Source organism: Colossoma macropomum, unplaced genomic scaffold, assembly GCF_904425465.1.
Source record: "Colossoma macropomum unplaced genomic scaffold, Colossoma_macropomum, whole genome shotgun sequence".
Lineage (NCBI taxonomy): Eukaryota > Metazoa > Chordata > Actinopteri > Characiformes > Serrasalmidae > Colossoma > Colossoma macropomum.
This window is the reverse complement of record NW_023494791.1, coordinates 16,591,571-16,610,181: the sequence shown is the minus strand read 5'-3', so window position 1 is coordinate 16,610,181 and position 18,611 is coordinate 16,591,571. Positions and strand designations below refer to the sequence as shown.

The following is an 18,611-nucleotide window of genomic DNA, read 5'->3' as shown; positions in this document are numbered from 1 at the left end:
ACAATATGTAGCAAATCTGGGTCACGGAGAACTGAAAAAACTGGTAAATTTGTTTTATCAAGTTCTGAATGTTTGCTTTATACTATTTTTTTTCCCATAGTCACTACCTAATGAAATACAGTATACAGTTTTATTTCTGCTTCTTTATGAGAAGAGAATTTTGAAAAATCAATTATTTTACCAACAAAACTATAGACTAAAATTCATCTCAGATCGTCCTTGTTTTTTAACCCTGTTAAGCATCCCAGTGTTCTGAAAGTCTTCTTTTCTCTCAGAGTCTCTATCTAATGAAAGACTGCATACAGTTTAGCTGTTCTTAGTGAGAAGGGAATCCTCAACAAATCCATTTGGTATAATAGAAGTTCAAACAAAACTATAGACTGCATAGTCCTTTCAGATGATTATTTTTTTATTTAAGCATGGGTACCTATTAATGCACAATGTGTAGTGCATCTGAACTATGGAAAGCTGAAAACGCTTTTCCTCAGAGTCACTACCAAATGAAAGACTGCCTACAGTTTCAGTTCTGTTTCTTTGTGAGAAGGAATTTCTGAACAAATCCATTTGGTATCATGAAAGTTCCAACAAAACCATAGACTACACAGTCCTCTCAGATCATCATGACCTTTTTTTTCCATGTTGTTAAGGACACCGATCCAGAAAAGCATCTGTGCACTATACTTGGCATGGTGGCTGCTGAGCCAGGTTTTTTCGGCCGGGCAGAAAGCCTTACCATATATACAGTACACATATCTGAGAAGCTGCAGACCCCCTCGGGTCCCGGAAGGTGAGCCTTATCAGCTGCCGCTTGGAGGCTGTTTGCATCGGCTGGGCCCTGAGACCTCGCCCGCGCCATTGTGCCTCTGACCCAGCTGGGTGACTGATGGCCTTGCCTGCCTCTGCCTCAGACAGGGAGGAAAAGAGGAGGCGAGCCAAAGGCCTGGGAGTGGACCCCACCGCAACTCCAGACATTTTCTGTCACGCTGGAGCTTCGAGCTGGGGAGGTCTGCTCTGAAAGACCACTGACGGAAGTCAGGCCAGTACAGATCCACAGTCCCTGCCCCCCCTCATGGGACTAATAAATTAGACAGCTGTATTTCTCCACAGACAGCCTTAGCCTTGCAGGTGTGTGTTTGTATATATGAGTTGCAAATTAGGCACTGTTAAGACCGTAATGTGTGTGACCTACGTCTGGGGGAATGTGGTGTAAGAGGAAGCATGTAACCTAAATATTCTCATCCTTTCTATTTCCACAGATGGACAGCGATAAAGATATAATAGCTGCGAGAAGCAGCTACCGTGCATTAAGTAGGACGTGAAAGGCTAGATTTCCTCTCGTTTCGCCGAAATGTTCCCTGGGCCGTGCCAAAGATGCAAAAATAAAAAAGCAAAGGTTGCATCGAGTTCATCTGACCACTGGAATGTCCACAGTTTACTAAGTTTGTCTCTGAAACAATAATATAATTAATTTCATTTGGATTTATATGTTGTTCATTTGAGCATACACACCACATGACCTCCCACGGGGTAAACATGTTGCGGGCAGAGAGCCTGTGTTGCTCTAAGCAGCCAGTGTGGCGTCTCCCATCAAAATGACAATTTGTTTTCATTAAGCCATGAGTTCCCATTCATACGTTGTCATATCTGTAAATAAAAGCAACCATATTTCTGGTCCTACATTTCCTTTGCGATTTGAGCTTGGCAAGACAATTTGGAATGCTCACTTTCTGTTGGCGTGAGCAGGCTTGGGAAATGCTGAATATCGATCAAGCTCTTAAACTCAGAGTAAGCCCTGGGAAGCTATGTGCTTGTAGGAACATGGAGGAAACTGAGAAGACAGCCAACATGACTAATACATACTACTGGATTGTAGATGCTACGTGACTTCATCTGTAAATATAACGTGGCCTAACAATTTTTAAACAGAATATTTGCCTTTCTAGTAAATGTACTTCAGACTAAATTTCTAATTGTTAGCTTTTTTTCCAAACAATGATTTTGTTTGACTTTTCTTTATTGCTTCCAAAGAGCAAGAAGAAAGAAAGGCCTGACATTTTGTCAGCATTTAGGACAAAAAGAGGCACTCACAGGGGTATTCATAGCATGCATGCAGGGACTTGCAATATCCCATTGAGGAACTTGTCAGGTACGGTGAATTGAATGGATTTCTTCCACTGGCATGACTCTACCAAGTATTAAAGAATAATCACACACGCTGTATTTAGGCCTGAGCAAGCTTGGGAAATGTGTTTTAGGATGTCTTGCTTTCTTCATAATCTACAACTAATGCTTCACATAAAGAGCTTTGTAAACACTTGTGTGATTCTACATTTGCGTATCTGCTCTTGCCATTACTAGTACATCAGCAACTGTGAAGTTATTATGGGGTATTTAAACACATTATTTTACTGTGATGAAAGTGAGGGAAGTCCAGCGCTACTGCCAAAGAGGTTTTAGCGTTGTTACTTAAATGTTCACATTATCTGATTAGCCATGTTATAAATTCAAACAGTTATAATGATAATAAACAAATAAGCTATGACTGGGTGTTTTTTTGTTGGATCAGATTGATTCTACTGAAGACTGTGTTTATTTTATATACTCAAAGTAATACTCATAACACGAATAGTACTGATGCAACGTGTGAGTAAATTGTTTGATGACAATTTTTTTGTGTAATGCTCAATATGCAAAGCTAAACTGTATTCATTGAAGAGCCATAAAGAAATGCCTTTCTAATTTGTTGAATCTGGTAAAGCACGTGCGAAGAACACATAATGGTTTATATTAGCTCTGCTTCTGTTGATATTATGACATGTTTTCTGCCAAGTATGAATTAAGGCAATGTTTGTGTGGGATTTCTAACTTGTCTGTTTATTTATCCCTTTCAATAAGATGTAAACCGATTGGTGAGAGTAGACTGGTAGACATGAGGCTACACTTCCTTCCATTGTTTAAAATGGCCATATCTAAATGTAGAGCAGGTCTCTGATGTCACGGTCTGACCAAACACAGTATCAATCAGCCTTGTACAGAACAGGGCACAACGTATGGTTCTCTTCATCTTTAAGTTACACAATTACGGAACCTCACTCGATGGTGATGAAAATGGCTGTATAGAGACACATCCCCCTTAAAATGTTCAGAAGTTACAAATACAACTTTCATATTTGAAAAACTGGGTACTGTCATTCTCATGTCTTGTACATACCAATTTATGCAGCACATAGCACAATTTTCCATGAATTTTTCATCATATTTTTCTATGTCTAGCCTGTTATTTCACCTTGGACTGTCTGATCAGTTTTAACCCACACCTCAGAATAACTGCTTTCATTACTTCACAAAGTCTTTAAACTTGCTTCCTTGCTTGCGCCCCCACCTAGCCTTTCTCAGTTGGCTTTGTTAATGATATCGTGTTGGGCCTATAGGCACATGCCACATAACTCAGACTAGCACAGAGGAAAACACTCTGCTGTTTCCACTTGGTTTTTGCTCAGTCTCGTCCCCAAGGCGGAACTGATGACACTTTCAGTAGAAAACCAAACAACCAACATGGAGTTGAAAAGGCAACCACTCAGTAAGACTCACTGACCCATGGATGAAAGGCTAATGTAACACGTGAACAACACGAGAAGGTCCTGGACTGGAATGTAGTTTTGTGTATATGTTTGGTATGAATGGCTGACTTCCTTCATGGTCCATGATTGTTTTAAAGCAAAGAAGGTTTTTGAAATTCTAACTGCTAAACAAGAGTACAAGGCTGTAAGTAAACACTGGATCCTTATTTAGTAGGTATGATTTTAGATAGATAAATAGATAGACAGACAAATGGACAGACAGACAGGCAGACAAATGTATTTGATATGTTTAAAAATAGTATTCTTTTAAAAATTTAAAGTGGAGAGTAAATGTAGACCCCATTCCAATGCATTTTAAAATTCCCTTGCCAACCTAAACTCACCGCTAGGAAATGCATCACACCAACGTTACCCAAGTGGCCACTCACCACACAAGAGGAGGAGGGGGCAGTGAGCAGCGGATTAATCAAATCAGAATGCACTCACTCTCAGCTCTCAGTCGCTTACGTCAGACAAACTCTGTAATTCAAAACTTTTTTTTCTGGACATAATATACATATATTTTGCGAATAGTTGCTTTGTCTGGCAATAAACTGGTGTAAAACTGTGATGTTGTGTCTTTCTTTTTGTTGTTGTTAGCTGTGTAGCGTTTAGCTTGCTATGTAGCAGGCTAGCAGAATAAAGTAATGAAGTCATGTGTACCAGATGGAGTGGTTTGCTACATAAATCCGAGTCTGAACACAACAAACCTAATGTTATAGCTTTGTAACGTTAAAAATTTCAAAGTAGTTAACAGCTTTACCTATTAAACAGGTTTGTCTGCCATTTTTTCTGATTTAAAAAAGGGACATATTTTTCACTCACAAAGACTTCTGGGAAAGTTCGGCTGCTGAACTTGACACTTGTGTTCACTCTCTCACACCTAATAAACTTCACTTGAGCTAATACAGAAATGGAATGGACCTTAAGATGGTGTTGGGGATTCCCTCAAGATGACAAGGGCTACTGTCAAAAGCGGTACTGAGACATGTGGCTAATGTAGTTCCATATCTACCTTTCTGCTGCTTTAATTGGAATAAAATAAAATAATTATAAAAAACTAAAAATTAAACTAAATGAAAACAGTTTTGTAGGGGGTTAATAAATTACTTAACCAAGGTTTAACCTTTACAGAAAGGCAAGTTTACATGTGATCATACATGAAATGTTTAAAAAAACACAATCACACAAGTAAACACATGACATAAAGTGTATAATATCCAATGTGATATGTTATGCCCTGAAATTGTGTATAAAATCATACGGTTTTCATGTATGATGTAGGACATGTAGTATTATTTTTTAGTGTTTTACATGATTCCATGCGATAACATGCAAAAATCCATTTCAGCATGTTACACCATTTATTTACATGCATCAGCATGTGAAACATGTAAATGAATTAATTACAAATGAAACATAAAAAAGTGCGTCATGTAAAAAATCTAAGTAAACATTATATCCTGCTTCATATCTCGCTGTTGCTATTTTTTTTCTTTATTTTTTATTTATTTTTTTCGATGCAGTGTAAGGATTCTCCTTTGATCTAACATTGAGTTAACCTGCTGAGCGCTAGTGTGACTTAAGCAGCAAGCATTTCACCAAGAGGCATGTATGTCAAACTTCTCCTGTGATCAATCTCTCTCTCCCTCTCTCTCTCTGTCTAGGCAGACAGACCAGTGCTGGAAGCTCCAAATCCCATAATTACAGCTGACAGGTAACACATACAGGTAAGATAGCCTAACTTACTGGGAAAGAATGCAAACATCTCCGGTAGAAGGCTGAGAGATAGGAGAACTGAGGGCAGAAGGTAGGAGGGTATGGTACAGGTGCAGCTGAAACCCCCCTCTGACTTTGGTCTTTGGGCCTGGGGGTCTGGGGGTCTGGAGTGCACCCTAAAACTCAATCAACCAAAGACACTGAACTGGATATGGTTCTTCTAGGTACACTATAAAAAGTGGCTCATCAGATCTACCCAAAAAAATACTTGGTGGTTACAAGCAATTGAACTAGATTTATTCGACTTAAAAAACTATGTTGATTCAAAGAATCATTCATTCAAAGTATTTATTTAGGTTGAATAAAACTAGTTAATTTACTTTTTACCACATGAAATCATTTTTAGGTAGATCTGATGAGCCACTTTTTACAGTGTAGAATATATTTTATGTACTAATATTTGGTACACGTATCTACACTGATCCAGGTTTGTCAGGCAAACTATTGTATTTTAATATTCCTGTAGAATCAGTTCAGTGAACAGAATGCTTTAAAAGGGCTAATTTACTAAAACGAGTGAAGTGGTCGGAAAGATTACAGGTTTGTTGAAGCTCAAAGAATGCTATTTTACTTCAAAAAGAGATGCTTAAAGCAGAAAGGAAATTTAGATTTTTACCCTTTGTTTTGTACAATCAAACGTTTTGAAACAAGAGGACAATTTTTGTAATTTGACTTTGTACATGAAAATAATTTTTAACAAGAAGTTTGTGGTACACTGTTATTGAGATTAAATTTTCTGAAAATTTGACATTTAAGTGTGTAAAAACAATTAACATTAAATGATACTGAACTTTGTGAGTGAATATTTATAAACAATTACACAGTTATTTTAACAAGGCTTATATGCTGGTATACAGTCATCATTTTTCTCTTTTTGCAAATTCTAAAAATTGTGACCCTGAAGTGTTTTATGGTTTTACAGTTCGTCAGCCAGTGAAGATGCTATGAAGTGTACAGCGTCCCTTACACGACTTGGAGCCGCAACTGAGAAGCTTTCACAAAATAACTCTCTTTGACATCTACATGCACTACACATTTGAGCTGAGCAATGAAAGCCTTTATGTTTACACACGACCTTCAGTTAAAACACTGAGAGAGAGTTTTCAGTCATTAACCCATTTAATCCCACCCGTCACCACTGTGATCGAGTCTGTAAATCTCCAAAAGAGTTAGTAAGGTGTTGTCTACTGAACAGTATCTATAAATTACATTATATTTTGTCTTAATTTCGTACGAAAATTTGTATGTGGGCAGGGAAATTGGAGAGCCATTTACTTCAAACATGCATCTGAGAAAGACGTTGTCTGCTATGCTCTACAAAAGGAAGTCAGTAAAACAGTACAATATAGCTAAAACTACTATATCTGGTACAACAAAAAGATTGGTAGTTTAACAGGATTGTACTATTACATGCACTTCCAATTTTATTATTATTATATTATAATATTTATTATATTATAAATGTATTATTATTATTATTTTGCATAATTGGGTCTAACAGATTAAATGATGTAAATGTATAGTTTTCCACCACAAAAGTGACCAAAAACAAAACTCACATTTCTGCTAACTTTTCCAAAACATCTTCTGAATAAAGGCACCATGGAGCTTTTTAAGTAGTGAAATTAATTTAAGTACTTAAATTAATTTAGATGAATTAATATCTTCACACAACTTGGACAAATAGGGATAGTTAAAAGCTACACAAGTTACACACAGGATGTTTAAATGGAAATTCCATTGATTAATTTCTGGATAATTCAGTAGTTGAGAGGTAAACGAAGTCATTCAGAGTCATTTGGTGTGAAATAGTTCAATATAGAGACTCAGATTTCTTTACAGTGGTGATGATAAGAACCAGAGTTTCCCATGTCCACAACACAAATATAGCCATTTTATTCACTTTCCAAAACTACCACTAAACCTACATATGTCATCTGAGTTTTATATGTAATGTTGACGATGGTAAAATAGTCATAAATCTGAAAAAATACATTTTCTTTGGGGACCACATTACCCTGCATGTACTTCACCTGTATTAAAGAAAATTGATTAAAACACATTTTAATCCAAAACTTTATTACAAAACTATTATAAAACAATGTGTCACATCCGGCAGCATAGGTCTAACCATTTCATGTAATAACCTTCTGTGAGGGAGCTTTCAGAGGCATTAAACTCTCAGATGTCTGGTTCCTCTCTCTGAATAGTTCTGACTCTGCTAGTTTCTCTATAGTGGAGCATTTCACATCAAAGTACTCTTAATGACTTTGTTTACATCTCAACCATTTAATTCTGTAGAATTTTTGAAAAACCGTTGGAGTTCTCCTTTAAGTCTTCAGGTACTGCTAAATCTGATATAAACTGTTGCAATAAACGTTCCTACTGATAACAAAAACAAAACTCGCCCCAATCTGGAGGTTAAGTGAGTCCAGAGAGTGTGTAGTAAAGCTCTGCAGAGCCATCTTGTGGTAAAGGTTTTCATAGCCAGTGAAAGCTAAAGTGGCCGAGCTTAGCTTGCCCATGTGCAGTGAACCAGCAGCCTACAGATAAAGGCCACTAAATGCAAGTAATAGAAAGCATAACGCCCGGTATCAGAAGAGAAACAGGCCTAATGAAGTTTGGAAATGTGGATTTCGTCCATTGTTCGCTAATTATTTTATCATAATTTACAAAGCACACGTGAATGGAAGGACCCGCCCAGGCTGCGGCCAAAAATCTCCTCTGAATATACGTTTACAATCAGTGGCATATAAGTCTGATAACTGAAATATAACAGGGAAGAGTGTAGCTTATTTAAAGGACATCAGATTACACTAAAGCGGTGTTAAACATTCAGACGATATAGAAAGGGCGTCCGCCGAGCTGCTGTTTCCTATTGCACCAGACAAACGCGCCCTTTTCCTCTCAGCCATTTGTAAGGATCTCCGTCAGTCACTCAGTTTGTCTTGTGATTGGTCCTGGCTTGGTGTTATTTTGGTGACGTCGCGTTTTACCCCTCGACCTTTCCCACGCAGCTCACTGATTGGCTGTTTTTTGGGGCCAGCTACGGGAGCGCGCGTGCTATTGGTGTGAACTGTTACGCCTAGCCTCCATTGCTCCGTCCAACTTGAAGGTGAAGTTCTCCTCTATCGGCTCTGCTGCCAGTCACACAACGCTCTTCCACCCGGCTCTCTCTCTTTTACTCTCTTTAATTCAGGGAACCAGCGACCATGTCGTTATTCAGCGACGTCCCGCTAGCCGCCCCGGTGGCCGTTTTCAAACTGACGGCGGATTTCCGCGAAGACCCGGCTCCCAACAAGGTGAACCTCGGAGTAGGAGGTGAGATGCTCTAACGCCAGACCGGCAAGTCATGCAGACTTCTCTGTCATGTTTTACAGAAAGCAGAAACTCTGGGATGTTGGAATTGTGTCACTGGATTTCGCTAATGTACATTTTGGGTTGGTTGACCGTTGGTTCATTGTCATGGCGACAGACTGTTTTAACACAGGAGCCGAGCTAGCTAGGTAGCATGCTAGCAAGCTAACTGACGCTGCCCAGAAGAATCATTGATTTAGGTGGTTGTCAACTAAACAGACTTTTAATTGTGAACTTTGGACTATCATGCACATATCGCGTGTAGCTGGCCTTCACTACCCCTGCAAAGCTGTGCTAACCGTTAACCAGAACAGACTGCGGCTGGTTTGTGTTTGTGCCCTTTCCACCCTTTGGTAAATGGTGGCAAATGTGCGTGTGATGAAAGATCATGTAGCAGCAGAGAACACACAGTAATCCTCTTTCTGACTCGTGCGGAATGGATCATCGCTGCTGTGACCCCAGTGACTCCAGTGGCCCGATCTGGCATCCGAAAGATGGAATAGCTTATAAACAGCACCCCCCCAAATAGGGCTGCGCGGTATTGATACAGTCCAATATCATAATATTCTGTAAACATATCATGGGTTAATGGCATGACAGTTTTGATTGGACTGTAGAAAACAGACTAAAATACCATCTTATATTCTTCTCTTTTTACATCAAAGGAAACCTTGTGCAAAGTTGTAAATGTAAACCAGACAAAAACACATTTTCAGAAAGGAATCTTAATTGTTACACATTTTGAATTGTTCAACCTATGGCTTATCTCTACTCCCTAAGAATAGGTTTACTTTAAGGATGCATCAGACAGATGTTTACATTTGACTTATATTTCAAACTGATATTTTATGTGTTTTTTGTACTCCAGAAGAACAAAATGTTTAGTCGGTGCTGGACTACTTTTTTTCATTTTATTAGATTTACTGTATATGTGATCCTGTAATGGTAATCCAAGTGGATGTAGGCCAGATTTCTACATTTTACAGATGTTGAAGTATCAGCATCAGTGTCAGCATCGGCAGACATGTACATGAAAAACATCAGATATCTGCGTTGGTCCACAATTCCCAAGTCAGTGTATCCCTAGTTTATTTATTGCTTGTCATAGCTTGTCTGATTATTAGCCTTTTTAGCAAAAGAGCAAATTACAGTATTTGACTGTTGGCTCCTGGGCTGGTGGACATGCCATGTGGTAGAACAGGTTTTGGGTCTTACTTGAAATATCAGTAGGTGTGACGGTGCAGCACTTTGTCCTTGATGTAGTAATGGGGCTGTTAGGAAACATACATGTTGATAGTCAGCCCAATCACAGATAAGTGACAAATGATTTTAGTTTACTTTTTGTTTTTGAGCCAATTTCTAAACTGTATTCTTTACTGTGGTTGGCAGTGTTTTAAAAGTATGAAGTACCTCTAGATTTACAAGTTTAACAGCTCTACTAAACTGCAGATAAGATTTCTTCCTTGCTGTGGCACTAGAATGTTGGCCTGTTGTTAAAATGCCAGCCACACGAAACTGATGGATATCAGTCACTTGCAGAATGTTTTCCCAGGAACTCCAGTGAATTCATTTTCTAATATAAAGCGGTTTCGAGGCAGCCAGTCAAACTCAGCCTAAATAACTGTGCTTCTTGCTGTGTCATCAGATTGGTTTCTCTTGCTGTGTGGTGGCTTATACAGCAGATAGCTTGCCATCTAATGAATACGATGCTTAATCCTTCATGCATGTGGTCAGATAAAAGAGAAAGAAAAGAAGAGCATGATTATACAACAGGTCTGTCCTATGATGAAAAGTGCTGAGGGAAAGGAAGCAGTTAGGTACTAAATCCCCATGTAAAATGTCCTTACAACCATGCTTGTTTCCGGTGTTTCAATACCCCTCCCCCTTTAACTAGTTTTCACAAGGCCTGTCCTAACACCACTGGACAAATCCCTTTCATCATAAACAATACATTTTTACTCTCAAAATAGAGGCTGTGTGGGGGGATTATGTGGCATGATAATATAATTATGTAGGATTTGTAATTGTTAGTCATCTTTATAAAATAAACCTTATAAATAGATCAGACAGGTGTGCAGTCAATTTTATTTAAAGTCATTTGTTTGTCATCTTCTGTGTGCAAACTGGTGCAACTTTTGTTCAGCCCAAAAAAGTACACTGTCCGGAATAAAACAATGGCAACAAAATGTCTCCTGTGGTCTTGCTGTTATTGAGAAAACTGCAGGAGTTAAATCATTGAAATAAATTGAACACTTTTCAGATGCTAAACAGATTAGTCTTGTTCTCTCACTTTTAATGATAGCTGCTGTGTCCATATTTAAAGCTGTTTCATTCAGTTATTTGGGTGCCTTGCATAAGATGACCATTAGCCGGATATTACCTTCAGTGAGAAATGTTACCTGGATGGTGCAAATAGTGGCTTCAGACAACAGGCAAAAGGGCATAGATAAGTCTAAGTTGCCTCTTTGATAAAGATTGCTTCTATTTACTTGCCTGTGGAATTAAGCTGAGAGTTCTCATACTGAAATATTAATGTTTTTGTTTGTTTGAGCCTTTCATCTTCGTTCTTTGTCTCTCACAGCGTACAGAACAGATGAGGGCAAGCCATGGGTTCTCCCCGTGGTGAGGAAAGTGGAGAAGATGATAGCTGAGGACGACAGTCTAAACCATGAATACTTACCCATCCTGGGCCTGCCGGAGTTTCGCTCCAGTGCCTCTAAACTTGCTCTGGGGGAGGACAGCCCTGCCATTAAGGAGAAGAGGGTAAGCCACTTTCACTTCAAATACTCATAATAAACTCATCAGATACTTTTTTAGAGTAGTTTAACAGTATATGCAGTGGCTTTAAACTTTTATGGCATTTAATTTGAGCTCAGGACTAAATTAATGGAGAAAACTGCATGCGAAGGCTGTTCATGTAGGGTTGTAAATGCTAGGTTCTTAAAAATTCTTAAAAATGACAGTGTCAAAAGGGTTCTTTGGTGCAATGTCATAGAAGAAGCAGTTTTGGCTCCCTAAAGAACCGTTTTAAAACAATTTCCACATAAAATAAAGGTTTTGTACTATTACTTATGAAAACATTTGTGTAAAGAATCACTCCTGAAAACAAAAGTTGTCCTATGACATTGCTCCAAAGAACACTTATAGCACCTTATTTAAGTGTTTAGAGGAACAAATTTGGCTTTTTTTTAGATTTTGCTAAGGTCAAATCTGTCATGAGTGACAACAGGGTTGCTTTGTTTCAGACTTTTTTTTTGTATCTCACAGGTAGGAGCTGTGCAGTGTCTTGGGGGAACTGGTGCCCTGAAGATTGGGGCTGAGTTCCTCCGCAGATGGTACAATGGGAACAACAACACAAAAACACCAGTCTATGTCTCTACGCCTACATGGGGTATGTGCTGAGCCAGGTCTCTCTGTAATGTTAACTAATATCTTTGTAATCTTTAAGTAAAGATAAACCTGCAGGTTTTGTAACAGGCAATGTTGAGTATTTGGCCTGTAGGAACATAGTTCAGCACACTTTGTTCTTCACAACCCAATAATTACAAGGGGTTGCACTTATGAATCAAAGTCCTGTGTAGTAATCTAAGGTGATGGTCCTAACCTTTCACAGATAAGGTTTTATCACTTAGCACTCATTGATTAAATACTCACATCCTTGTGTTTGTGTTTTTCCCCTTTTTTTCACCTAGAAAACCACAATGGAGTTTTTGCTAATGCTGGGTTTGAGGATATCCGTCCATACAAATATTGGGATGCACAGAAGCGTGGATTGGATCTGTCTGGTTTCCTGGGTGACCTAGAGGTGAGTAAACTGGGAAATTATTTTTTTGAAACATTTAATCAAATTTAACAAATTGCACGACAATTTATTTGAGTAATTCCATTTCAGTTTTTGGTACATCTTTGGATTAGTTCTAGCCCAGCATCGCCTAAACATTTTGCTATTCTGGAATCCAGTAAATAAACAGTTATTATAAGATAACAATTTGAATAGGGCTTGGCAGTGTGACAGTATTTATCATTATGGTGGTAAATTACATAATGATTTGTCACAATAAGCTTTTTTGAGAAAATTGAATGTTACAACCTTCCCAACTGCATGTTTGATTATAAAGAGAGCATCATTATTTCTGTTTTATTGGATTTAAGGCAGCACAGTATGTGAAATATTGGATATGAATCATTGCATTCGTAGTTTTTGATAGCAATTTTTAAATGTGTCACTGCTTTGTCTTTTTTAATTTATCACTTCAGAAAAATTATATATTGTGACATATTGTGTATTTTGAAAACGTCTTGAAGTATCTTGATATTACATGTTTACCATATTGCCCCCTCTAGTTTTGAAATATTGGTCAAATCAATCTGTCTGATGCTGATTATTTTTTTTAAGCAAATACCTGTTGACACTGACATGTTCCTGATATCATTATTCATCCCTAATTATAACTGCCTTGCTGGTTTTGGTGTTACTAGTCAGACCGGAATGTTAATTACACTTGTGTCTGTTATATCTTTTAGAGTGCACCTGAGCACTCTGTCTTTGTGTTGCACGCCTGTGCACACAACCCCACAGGCACAGATCCCACCCAGGATGAGTGGAAGCAGATTGCTGAAGTCATGAAGGTAAGATTCAGGTTAATCTGTTTACTTATCTTTTAAACTTGAGTCACAAATAGCCATTTGATGATTTATTCAATGTAAAACTGCTGAAAAAAAGTACCCTTGTTTAAAATACTCTTTTTCACATTTTACAGAGAAGAAGCCTCTATCCCTTCTTTGACTCAGCATATCAAGGCTTTGCCTCTGGAAATTTAGAGAAAGATGCCTGGGCAGTTCGTTTCTTCGTATCTCAGGGTTTTGAAATTTTCTGTGCTCAGTCTTTCTCAAAGAACTTTGGCCTGTACAGTAAGTGGTTCTTCTTGCCATTGGACACACAATCTACAACACTTTCCATCGCTAAATTACACTTTTCAAGCACTTTTTCCACAGAGCCATGAATTCATTATATGCATGTTACAAAGTTATCATACCACTATAATGTCATCTGAACAGTTTCATGTTCACTGTACTTCCACAGATGAGAGAGTGGGAAACCTGACAGTTGTTGCTAAAGACGGGGATAGTCTGAACCGCGTTCTCTCTCAGTTGGAGAAAATCGTTCGAATCACCTGGTCCAATCCTCCATCTCAGGGAGCTCGTCTGGTTGCCATAACACTCACTACCCCAGAGCTCTTTGATGAATGGTACATTCACCTAAAGCTCCTCTGACATTATCAACTGATTTATTTTTTAAATTGGTCTTTAGCTGTCTGTCCTTAAGAAGTTGCAGTTATCACTGGCAACAACTAAAACACATTGTAATTCTATATTAATTTTAACCTTTCAATTGAGATCAAATTTTGGTTCCTTTTTTGGCCATGTTTTTACTATTTTGTGACACTGAAGCAAACAGAATGACAGTTAAAGTGCAGACTTTAACACTTTAATACATATTGTAAAAATGTAAATGTAAATGCATTGCATTACATTACTAATAAGGTCAATATTTTTTGTAATTATATTTAAATGTATGGCAGAACAATGGTAAGAACTGTCAACTTCTTAGGGTTGAAAACGAATGTGTGAGGTAGGGGCCACCTTACAAAAGCCCGGTGTGGCTGCAGGTTGTCATGTCAGTCAGTCTTAAAACAACCACCTAGTTATATGAGGTGTGCTCCTGCTTGGTTGGAATTAAAACCTGTAGTGACACTGGCCTTTTATCCTTTTATGGATAAAACTGGTGACCCTTGATGTGAATTTGAAAAATTGAATTTACAAATTTGAGTGTTTAAAAAACAAACAAAAAGGCAAACCTTTTTCATGAGATGAGTTTTAATTGGTTTTTTTAATGGACTGTTGTTTTGTGCAGGAAGGGCAATGTTAAGACGATGGCTGACAGGGTGCTGCTGATGCGAGCTGAGTTGAAGGCAAAGCTGCTGTCCCTCGGCACCCCAGGCACTTGGGAGCACATCACCCAGCAGATTGGCATGTTCAGCTTTACAGGCCTCAACCGTACGCATCCCCACCACAGTACACCTCCACACAGCTCTCTTTTAGCCTCTGAAACATTATTGTGCCGAAATTGCTAGTGCTTCGGATGTAGATGGCCAACGCTGATTTTGAAAAACTGCCATTCAGGGTTTTACGGATTTTTAAATGGATTTTACTAATCCTCTGGATTTTCATGCAGATATGTGGATTGGTAGCTGGTTATCTCTTTGATAGCAACTGGATAATAAGATGTGTATACAGTAAACTACCATTCACATGTTTGGAAACACTGTACAGAAGTTTGAAATCAGTGTTTACAGTCATTTAAAGCCAATGTGTGGCAGACGAGTTTGTAAAATGACTGTAATTTTATAGACCCGTGCAGCATGTTTCAAATTATTAGTAGGAAGCTGAAAAAAGGAGTAGATGAAATAAGCAGTAGATAATTCTAAAGTGAGTGAGAATGTTGTATAGCATCAGCAGCAAAGTTCTGATAAAATTAATGTCCAAAATTCCTCGCATTTCAAAAGTGGTGATCAAAACTCAAAGCAGATAAATGTCAAAATAAATACAGTATATAATACATCAGTATTGAAATATTAAATAAAACATCTTAAAATATTTGTATTTTTATTATATTGCATGTAAAGGTTGTTACAACATTTCAGGCTTTTGAACAGTAGTGTGTATAAGTAACTCATAAATGTTAGCTCAACTGCTAACATAAGCATTTTCAGAACTATTTACAGTTATCTTATTCTGCATTTTACAGCCAAACAAGTGGAGTACCTGGTGAAGGAGAAGCACATCTACTTGATGGCCAGTGGCCGCATCAACATGTGCGGCCTGACCACCAAGAATATTGACTACGTTGCCGAGTCCATTCATGAAGCGGTCACCAGGGTCCAATAATAACAACCACGTCTCTCACACTGCCTGCCCATCTGCGTGTGATTAAGGGGGCATTATCAGTGTTGGTCCTGAAATGTCTGGTCACTCATCTCTCTCAAACACACACACACACACACACACACACACACACACACACACACACACACACACACACACACTTACTGTATTCACAGTCTTCTGTACTCAGTACTCCAGCAGCATATGCTGGTCTTATGGTCAGTCTCTAATGTAATACTGTACACTTAATGAATACTCAAGGTAAAGTAGTTGTTCCAAGAGGAATAGAAATTTCGTCTGGTCTTCCTCCTAGTTAAAGTCATCTTGCACTAGAGAATAAGAATGTACTTTAGTTTTTCCTTGTATTGGTCCACCAAACATTTTCAGTTTTATGATTACCTAAAAAAAAGCACTTTGTTGTAAAATTGCAGGTAATGAGTGACTACTGTCTCACTTGAAAAGTATATCTGAATTTATGATGGTAGTTCCGGATTTACTGGTTTCCAACATCTTTCACTGTTTATATGAAAAAGACAGTAATTTCATGCACATTTACTTATATTCTTTTGGTAGCCTGGACTGAAGCGGTGATTCTGTAGAGCCAAAGAGAAAGGTAAAAAAAATAGCAACTCAAAAAGCCCAGTCTTTAACTGAAGTTCAACTAAATTAATTGAGTGATTATCAATTTTTGAATGTTGTCATGAGGCTGTTAGTATTTTATTTACCATTTCTCTGTTTTTATTTGGGGAAACATACATGAAATATATGTACTTAATGAAGGAATTGGCACACAAGTGATCATTTGTTGGAGACATTTTAATATGGTGCTGTCTAGACCAGTGTTTCCCAACCTAGTCCTCAGGGCCAACTAGATAGTCTGCATGTTTTCTTTATCCCTGTGTGTTGGGTTGGAGCAAAAATGTGAACCGTCCGGGAGCCCTGAGGACCTGATGGTAAAGCTTAAGTGTGTTATGCATAACTTGCCCTAAAAAGCATCCTAAGTTTAACCTACATTACTTATAACCACACAATTTAGTCAAACGTAGCGTAATACAAAATCCTAACCAGCTTTTATGGCTGTATCAACTAGACTTTACCATTTTAATATTGGATGCCAGTGTAAACCAGATGACATTTTCACCATAGTCTAAAAAAAAAATTATTTAGTGTGTGTGATTCCAGAAGTTCAGGGTTTGGCAGGGTTTGGCAGGGCTTGGCAATTTTTTGCACTCTGTTAAGTGTCTACTTTTAGGGCGTCTTTGGTGTTTGCTGCTTTTGTCCACCTCTCTCAGTGCTGTGCATGTCTGTTTAGGAACAATTCAATGTCACGAACTTGGGCAAATATGAACACTCATTTCAGACAATTACGGTTCACTCTTTGATCATGTGCTGCTTAAAAATGCCTCTGATAATCCGTTCTCTCAGTATGTAAAATATATGTGTACAAAAATGACATAAGTACGAAAATCTGATCAAAAGCCCTTGAAATAAACATACCATGAATATATGGAACATATGGTAGTCTGTGCTGTTTATCATGACTTTGTCCTTATTTAAACTCCTGTGTGCATAAATTCCAGGAATGTGTTCTGTTGTTCTGGACAACTGGCGGTCAAAGGTTATCACAGCAGAATAGCCAGTGGGTCATGTAACCTTGGGTAACAGGATGAGCCCTGGAAGAGAGATGGTTTATTGCTTTATGCCTACAGTTGTGGTGTAACATTTTTATTGGGCCACCACATCCAACTGTGTTGCATGGCTTTCATCTTACACTCTTAAAAATACAGGTGTTTGTATGATGCCATAGAACCAATTTTGGTTCTCTAAAGAACCTTTCAGTGGATGGTTCCTTTTTAAAGGAGATGTCCGAGTGTGAAGAACCTTTTGAAGGTTTCAGTATCCTCCACATTATGTAAAGGTCCTAGGAAGAACCCTTAAAAATGGATTATTACATTATGTGAAGGTTGTTTACACCTTTGAAATGTAAAAATGTTCTTCACACTGACACAAAAATGGTTCTTAAGCAAACCAAAAGTGCCTCAAAGAACCATTTTTTAAAGTGTAGTTTAAAGCACCTTTTTAAAGTGTAATATTATGTCCTTTTTGCACATACTAGGTTTTTATTGTTCTAGGCATCTTAGACACCACCAATAAAAGCACATCAAATTCAATTTATTGAAATTGTGGTACTTTTAATCATAAAATACCACATCAAGATCATCTCATATATATCTCATACATTACCATTATAGTATTTCAATATATTCCTTTCTTTATAAACATAAAATTCTTATACCAACATCACATACCCTTAAACCACCACTAACCATCTTTGCTGAGAACACATGGCAGGGAAAGCTACACATGCCCTACTTTCTCTTTGTTTTTAGTAATACTGACTGTTTAAGGCTTTAAAGTATGCGTCATCTGTGTGTGTGTGTGTGCACGTGTGTGCGCGCATGCGAGGGCAGAGGGGATGCAGTGGATTTTGTGCTCCTCCAGCTGATACTAGCTTAATCAGTGCTACTGCAAGTCCCTGAAGCCCCTCTGTGTGTATATGTGGAGGGGGCTGGGGCCAGACGTCAGCATGCGTCACATGTTTCTTTGACTGCAATGCAGCAGTGTGATGCAAGAGTGCTGGCTTATTCCCTCCCTCTACTCTTTCTCCAGCTGCTGTCTCCAGCTCTCTTGTGCCATGTGCTCTCAGTAAAGCAGGGGTCAGCTCACAGTATTGCACAATAGAACATGGGTCTATGTGACCTGAGCGCAGCAGCACCACTGCCAGTCATGCTCGTGTTAACCCTCTCAACGAACAAGATGCCAAGCAGTCCATAGGAAAAAGGGGCGTGTTCATTATTACAGCTTTGTTATTGCTAAACATTTAAACATTACCATTCGTAACTATTTCAG

At 38.3% G+C, this 18,611-nt stretch overlaps 1 protein-coding gene across 1 annotated transcript; it reads left to right on the top strand.

Annotated features, from left to right (window-relative positions):
- Positions 1 to 8,482: 8,482 nt before the first annotated feature.
- Positions 8,483 to 17,215, top strand: got1 (glutamic-oxaloacetic transaminase 1, soluble). Its single transcript, XM_036574123.1, has 9 exons — positions 8,483 to 8,720; positions 11,338 to 11,519; positions 12,024 to 12,147; positions 12,449 to 12,561; positions 13,281 to 13,385; positions 13,517 to 13,667; positions 13,840 to 14,005; positions 14,671 to 14,813; positions 15,565 to 17,215. Exons 1-9 carry the CDS (start codon positions 8,612 to 8,614, stop codon positions 15,702 to 15,704), a joined length of 1,233 nt encoding a protein of 410 aa, XP_036430016.1. The 5' UTR covers positions 8,483 to 8,611; the 3' UTR covers positions 15,705 to 17,215.
- Positions 17,216 to 18,611: the final 1,396 nt, after the last annotated feature.